We start from the raw sequence: 7,335 nt of genomic DNA, 5'->3' as shown, positions 1-7,335 counted from the left end.
CTTGCCTCTAACTTTTACCATTTTAGTCCGTAAAATTGTGGACAATTGGATTGGAATTGGGCACCACATATCCACTATCCAGTATCAATTCCTTTGCATTGTTGTGCATCCCATTTTTTCACTTTGGATTCCGAACTACGTGTTTTAGGGCCAAGCAACTGTTTGACAACCAGAATTCTCCCCATTGCTACTGCAATTGATCTGCGGCTTGTTATTCTTTCCAAGGAGACACATTTTCTCTAAAGAAAAGTACCCTCGTAATGACTTCTCCATTAAAGAGAATTGCTTTTCCGTTGGTTTGTATAATCGTAGTGTATGCCTGTGATAATTCCCTTGGATTTGTCCATATTATTTGGACTCAATGTTTGTCACCACATTAGAGTTTTAATTGACCAGTGTCTTGTAAAAGACATTGCTTCATTCAACTAAACGGTGGCAACGTTAGAAAGTGATGTATGAAGGCTGAAGCGTTGGCTTTTCTTAGGCACCAAATTACTTTTTTTAATCAGAAAATATATTTAAGTAAATAAGAAGGGTATTGATATAATTTGACTTTTTATTAAGGGGTTCCTGTTTTTAATATATTGTAGATAGATATAAAAAGTATTTTTTCAACAAAATGAGTAATTTCTTTTTATGTTGTAGAAGTGATACTTTCTTTTTCAACAAAAAAAGTATTTTCTTTTAGTTATCGAGCTCAAATTCCAATGTTGTTGTGTGAAAAAGTAAAATAGCACATTAGTTCCTTTGGGTTTGTATAAATCGTGAAAAGAATAATTAAATTCTTGAAAAAAATAGAGTCTCGGAGGGTGGAAAGGAGTACAGGAAACATGAAATATTTTATATTCTCTAACCAAACACTAGAAAATATTTTTCGGATTTTTTTTTATTCACCAACCAAACAAGAGACAATAAGTAATAAAACCACTCATTATCAGGAAAACATTTTCCTTCGTACCAAACACACCGATACTTTTTTTTAACAATGTAAAATTACCATTAACATCAAAACAATTACACTTATAAGGCAACCTTAATCTGACCACAGATCGAGATCCCCAACTCAATAATATCTAATTACACAGTAGCCGTTGGACAAAACTCCTACACCTATAAGCTTTCCTTGACATCCTTATATGATCTACTCACTCTGTAATTTCCTTCTTTATTTGTGTTACTATCTCTATTCTATGTACATTTTTGCCTTGAAATTTTTTAAAATTCTGAGCTCTCCAAGTGTGGTATATCACTGCTCCATTGATTGCTGCTATCACCTCTTTTTTAAACTGCTTCCAATGCTTCCTTTTAATCCTTTTCAATATCGGCTTGAAATCTCCTTCCTGTACTGACTGTCCTATCCACTGGTTGATCTCTTGTCTAATTGCTTTAATCCAACCACAGTCGACAAACATATGCTCCTTTGATTCCAGCTGCTCTTCTTCGCACAACCTGCAGTTTATGTTTTCCACAGGGATTTGCATCCCTATTGGTCTGTCTTTCGTAAGTAGTCTCCCTTGAATTGCCAACCACATGACAAATCTATGTCGAGATAGAGCCACAACAGTCCATACCAAGTCTGCTATCTCTAGTCGTGATTGCTGATTTATCATAGCAAGATAGTTGTTGGTTATAGAGTAGCTACCTCCTGAAGGTAGGATGTATTTGTCTTGTGAATACCATCCTTGAATATTTCCTTTTAGTGCGTTTAACTCCCTCCAATACCAACTACTATCCATAGGAGGGCTGTGTGTCCAAATATTATGGTCGGCTTTCATATAAACACCATGAACCCATCGTACCCAAAGGGACTCTTTGTTCATTACCAACTGCCATAGTAACTTTCCTATTGATGCCATGTTCCATACTTTGCAGCCTTTCACATTCAGACCTCCTAGTTTATTTGGGCAGCAAACTTTCTCCCATGCAACCAATGCTACTTTCTTCTGTCCCTCAGTCTTCTCCCACAAATATTCCTTACATAGTTTATCCACCTCTTTTAACATACTTTGGGGTAGAATAAAGATATCCCCCTAGAAACTATGTATATAAAAGAGCATTGCATTGACAATTTATAATCTCCCTGCATAAGACATCTTCTTAGAGTATGTGACAGTTATCCTATGTGTGATCTTCCTTATCAACATTTGGCAATCAATCTTATTCCATTTCCTTGGTGATAGAGGTAAACCTAAGTACCTGATAGGAAATGTGCCCAGTGCAAATCCTGTTTTTGCTAACAGCATGTCCCTGACTCCTTCTTCTACTCCGACTAGAAACATGCTGGATTTTTTCATATTGTCAATCAGGCCTGAGACTCTGCTAGAACGATCTAATGCTTCCATGACTCTATTTACAGAATTCTCAGTACCTTTACAAAAATCATCAGATCATCTGCAAAGGTGAGATGTGTCAGCTGTAACTCTTTGCACATAGGATGGAACCTAAAATCAGGCAACCTACTGATAATCTTCAAAGATCTAGAGAGGTATTCCATAACTAAAATAAATAATAAGGGAGATAGTGGATCTCCTTGTCTCAATCCTCTCTTCCCTGCAAAGTAGCCATGACCCTCTCTATTTATCTTTACTGTGAACATTGTGGTAGTCACACATACCATAATCCATTGTATGAATCTGTCAGGGAAACCAAAACCTATCAATGCTTCCTCTAAAAATTCCCAGCTCACCATGTCATAAGCTTTCCTAAGATCTATCTTCATTAAGCATCCTAGAGATGTTTTCCTGTTGTAGTGCCTTAGTGGGTCATGCCAAATTAGCACATTGCGCATCATAGACCTACCTTGTACAAAAGTTGATTGGCTAGCTGACACTATATGGTGCACTGCTGGTTTTAGTCTCTTTTGGGAATGCACTTATAAATGACATTACAACAAGCAATATGTCTATATTGAGTTGTATTTTTTGGTACTTCCACCTTAGGAACTAGGGCAATATTGGTTGAGTTAATTTGCCTCAACATCTTCCCAGTTTGGAAAAATTCCAACACAGCATCAGAGACATCTCTTCCTATTATTGACCAAGTCGATTTATAGAATCCACTCCCTTACCCATCAGGACCAGGGCTATTATTGTTGTCAATTTGAAACATAGCATGTTTAACTTCTTTCTCAGTAAATGGCTTCATCATCTCCAGTTGTTGATTCACTAAGAGCAATGGACCATTGTCTAAGATCCCTCTTACTGCATGTATCCTACCATTTGATTTCCTCCCTAGTAGATCTTCATAATAATCAACAAATATTTTAGCTATGGTATCAGGGTTAGTTTGCCAATTACCACTACTGTCTCTAAGCTGTGTGATTGCTTGCTTTAGCTTCCGATGCTTGATGACTAAGTAAAAGTATCTGGTGTTATCATCACTCAGCTTAATCCATGTTGCGTTGCTTCTTTCTGCTTGTTGATACTCTAGATTGGACGGGAACTTTTGAAGTTGGACTTGTGCCTGCTTTAGTATTATCATGTTCTCACTTGCTTCAGGAACAATATTATGAAAAGCCTGAGTGTTCAAGGCTTTCAACTTTCTCTTTTGTACTTTCAACCTCCTTAATACTGCAAACATTTTACATCCTTCTATATTGTAGTTCCAACCTTCACTAACTATGGACAAGAATTACCGGTGCTTAATCCACACATTAAAAAATTGAAAAGATCTTCGAACTCTCTGTCTCTCAGTAGTTAGGAATATTTTGGCTGGGCAATGATATCTTATTCCTTATGGCAAGAATCTGGCTGTACAATCTGGCATAATATCAAACCATTCTTCATTAATGAATATCCAGTCAATTTTTGAAAAACTTCTTTGCTCATCATGTTTGTCACTCCAAGTATACCTGTTACCCTGTGCAGGGAGTTCCAACAGACCACATTCCATTACACAGTTATTAAAATCCACCACATCAGCCCAAGTGTTACACCCCATATTTTTGTACGTGAGAGTACGCCATAAATAAATTGATAAAAGCTTGAAAATGAGATGTCACATCCCGCAATTTTGTACGTTAAAAATTTCGTCGTAAGTTAATCGACGTAAGCTCAGGAATAATAATATTTTGAGATTATAAGCATTATGCCATATCAAACAAGTGATGAGTAAATTCATGAAGGCGAGAGGGTAAGCAAATCGAAAAAAATGAGTTTCGTCGAAGTTTGATATTTTGGGATAAAATACGGCCCGAGCTAAAATATCCGGTATTTATGGACTAGTACCATACAAGGTGCCACATGACCATGATAGTAGGATGTATAAGGTATGTGAGAAGTGAGTAGTATTTTAAGTAAGTAGAAATAATTCTTAATTATGTGGGTAATTGATTAATTATTGAACTAGTGGCTAATTACCAAGTTAATTAAGGGATTGGTAATTAATTAAAATATTTTGTATAAGTTTACCCCCCAAACGTGGCAGCCCTATATGACTTTGATGATTAATCTTAAATTACAAGACTAGGTGGCATGTGTTAGGGGAGTTTGGTGGCTAGTCATCACAAGTGGAGCCCACTCTCTTTGATAAGAAAGCATCTTCCTACATAATTGAAGAAAAATGTCACTGCCAACGTGAAAAACAGAATGGTGTTAATAAAAGGTTTAAGACTTTGCCACCAGCTGAATCTTTGCCAAGAAATGAAACTGTTGGTGAATATATTTTTGTTTGCAACAATGATACTATGGCTGAAAATCTCAAAAGGGAGCTCTTTGCAAGTACAAGTCCAACGTGAAAATTCTTTGAAGAGATGATGCTACAAGGTCCAACGTGAAATTCTCTAAAATGCTACAAGATCTAATGTGAAATGCGAATTCAAAGAAAGCCTGATATAATATTTCTCAAGAATATCATACGAATTTTTCCCTACTTCGATCCGCCATTACACAAAAAAGAATCGGTTCAGGTATTTTAAGGCTATCCCTTCTTTCTTTTTGGCATGATCAATACGATACAAACGAAACGAGCAAATGCACAATTTCCATAAATGACTCTATTCATAAAAATATTAGGGGTGTCTATATTCTTGATTCCCCATGTGAATTATTATTATATCTTCTGTTCATGGGTCTCAAAAAAATACGTATTTGATAAAATTTATCCGACAGGCATATTAGTTTTATGACATTCCGAGAAAATCCTATTAACGTGTTTCATATGCATTTCATGCATTTATACATGCATATTGACGCATGACTATATGGCGTTATATACATGTATATATATGGGATATGGAAAAGGTTACGGCGTTACATACATACCACCACCTGATCAGCTAGTATACGTTGATGATTTGCCCACAGTGGCTGAAATTATATGATGAGATGCCCTCAAAAGTTTGATGATGCTATGAACGCATATACCTATGCATGGTATTACATTTATACGCATATCATGACATTATAAAAATGAAATGACTCATTGAGTTATGCACACGCACATGTCAAGTCTTTTACTCCATGTTTCTCTCATTTCTATTATTTACTGATTTTCATTCCTTACATATTTGGTACATTATTTGTAGTGGCGTCCCTTTTGCCTGGGGACGCTACGTTTCATGCCCGCAGGTCTCGATAGACAGGTCGAGAGTCCTTCAAGTAGACGATCAGCTCAGCAGAAGATATTGGTGCACTCCATTTGCTTCGGAGTTGCTTGTTTGGTCAGTATGATTTAGATGTGTATGGTTTGGTATGGCGGGGCTCTGTCCCGACCTTTATGATAATTATGTACTCTTAGAGGCTTATAGATATATGTCGTGTACGTGAAAGATAGTACGGCCTTGTCGGCTTATGTTTTGAGTTTATAAATGATGATTTTGGCCTATTAAGCATGTATGTCACATGTATATGATGATGTAATAAGAAAGATATAATACTTGGTATTCGGTTGAGTAAGGTACCGGGTGCCCGTCGCGGTCCATCGGTTTGGGTCGTGACAAAAGTGGTATCATAGCAGTTCTGTCCTAGGGAGTCTATAAGCCGTATCTAGTAGAGTCTTGTTTATGGGTGTATTGTGCACCACACTTATAAGCAGGAGGCTACAAGGTATTTAGGACTATCACTCTTTCTTCTTACTCTAGATCGTGTGGTAGAGCTCAGTTGTAAGAACTCAATTTCCTAAACTTTATCTTATTCGGAATACGACGATGCCTACATCTACAAGGATGGTTGGTAAGAGATTAAATGTGGCTATGGAAAAGTTGTGTCAGAGGAACTCGATTTTTTTTTTATGATGCTTATGATGAGTAAATGTAAAGTCTTCAGCAGAACATGTGGGTACTAAGAACTGTAAGCTTCTTGATAAGGAGCCTTAAGGCAAGAAGATCTATCCATCCATATGGTGAAAAGCAATGAGAGATTTAGAAGGTAGATACAAGTTTCAGCAAGTAAAAGAAGCAAGATGAAAAAGGGTACGAGCTACCCAGCTAATGAAAATTATCGCAGAGGAATATGAGCCTTTTGAGTTACCTTCAACAATAACAGAGGTATGTACAATTGGTCCCACCTATCTCATTTATGCCCTATGGGGGCTAACAAAAATAGTATAAGAGAAGGACATAATATTAGGATCTGGCTGGGGTTAGAGTAACCCAAAATAGTAAATGGATTGTTTGTGTTAGTTGACATTTTCGAAGGGTATTGCAAATGTGGTAATAGATCTCCTTGTGAGACACCCAGATGGCACACTCTAAAATAGTACAGCTAGATATGAGTACTACAAAGGTAGGCACTAGAAACCTTGAAGGGATAAATATTACCTTAGTGTGGCTCCCGTCCCTAGTAGATCGGGAATGTTAGGCAACCCGAAGAGCCAGGGGATGGAGCAAGGGGAGCTAAAAGCAAAGAATGTCATGTTGAAGTTTTCTGAATAAAGTAATAGACATAAATATTAGCGAAAAATAAGAAGAGAGTTAATGAAGCATTATGAGTAAGATGTGATACATGGACGATAACGGTAGATAAAAAAGATGACAGTATTACTGAGTCTATACTCAAGTGAAGGAAAATATGAGAGGTGACAGGCCTTGAGACAACAAAAGAGTATAGGCCATAAAGTCATATCCTCATTTCGAGAAATAAGTTCGTGACTCCAACCCGACTACCAAAAGAAAAATTTAGACCCTAGAGTAATAAGAAATCAACATGGACTGATGAACAAGATAAACTAAGCATGAACAAGGGACTGAGTAGTAGTCGGCATCATGAGAATTTTAGAGATTGCGTCGCGGTGATAATAGAATGGAGGACAGAAGAATACCCTTTAAAGGTCATTCAGGAAGACGTTTCCCCAAAGTAAGCAAGGTGAGAAAAGTTAAGCTTAAGGGATTGTATATGC

General features: G+C 37.0%; 2 protein-coding genes across 2 annotated transcripts; both read right to left on the bottom strand.

The window, feature by feature from the left end:
- Positions 1-1,145: 1,145 nt before the first annotated feature.
- Positions 1,146-2,788, bottom strand: LOC138905351 (uncharacterized). Its single transcript, XM_070193861.1, has 3 exons — positions 2,369-2,788; positions 2,197-2,280; positions 1,146-2,030 (listed from the first exon to the last, which is right to left on the bottom strand). The coding sequence occupies exons 1-3, from the start codon at positions 2,786-2,788 to the stop codon at positions 1,146-1,148; spliced, it is 1,389 nt and encodes a 462-aa protein (XP_070049962.1).
- A 275-nt stretch (positions 2,789-3,063) lies between these two features.
- On the bottom strand, positions 3,064-3,939 carry LOC138905350 (uncharacterized). The gene is made up of 2 exons (XM_070193859.1): positions 3,756-3,939; positions 3,064-3,617 (listed from the first exon to the last, which is right to left on the bottom strand). The coding sequence occupies exons 1-2, from the start codon at positions 3,937-3,939 to the stop codon at positions 3,064-3,066; spliced, it is 738 nt and encodes a 245-aa protein (XP_070049960.1).
- Positions 3,940-7,335: the final 3,396 nt, after the last annotated feature.

The sequence above is a fragment of the Nicotiana tomentosiformis genome, chromosome 2, assembly GCF_000390325.3.
Source record: "Nicotiana tomentosiformis chromosome 2, ASM39032v3, whole genome shotgun sequence".
Classification (NCBI taxonomy): Eukaryota; Viridiplantae; Streptophyta; class Magnoliopsida; order Solanales; family Solanaceae; genus Nicotiana; species Nicotiana tomentosiformis.
This window is presented reverse-complemented; position numbering and strand designations above follow the sequence as displayed.

Excerpts from the sequence above, each read along its gene's own strand:
- LOC138905351 (XM_070193861.1), bottom strand. The coding sequence starts at position 2,788 with ATGCGCAATGTGCTAATTTGGCATGACCCACTAAGGCACTACAACAGG. Across the intron at positions 2,281-2,368 it reads ATCTGATGATTTTTGTAAAG|CATGTTTCTAGTCGGAGTAG; the intron begins GTACTGAGAATT and ends GAAAAAATCCAG. Across the intron at positions 2,031-2,196 it reads CTGGGCACATTTCCTATCAG|GGGGATATCTTTATTCTACC; the intron begins GTACTTAGGTTT and ends CATAGTTTCTAG.
- LOC138905350 (XM_070193859.1), bottom strand. The coding sequence starts at position 3,939 with ATGGGGTGTAACACTTGGGCTGATGTGGTGGATTTTAATAACTGTGTA. Across the intron at positions 3,618-3,755 it reads GTTTGATATTATGCCAGATT|TTAGTGAAGGTTGGAACTAC; the intron begins GTACAGCCAGAT and ends TCTTGTCCATAG.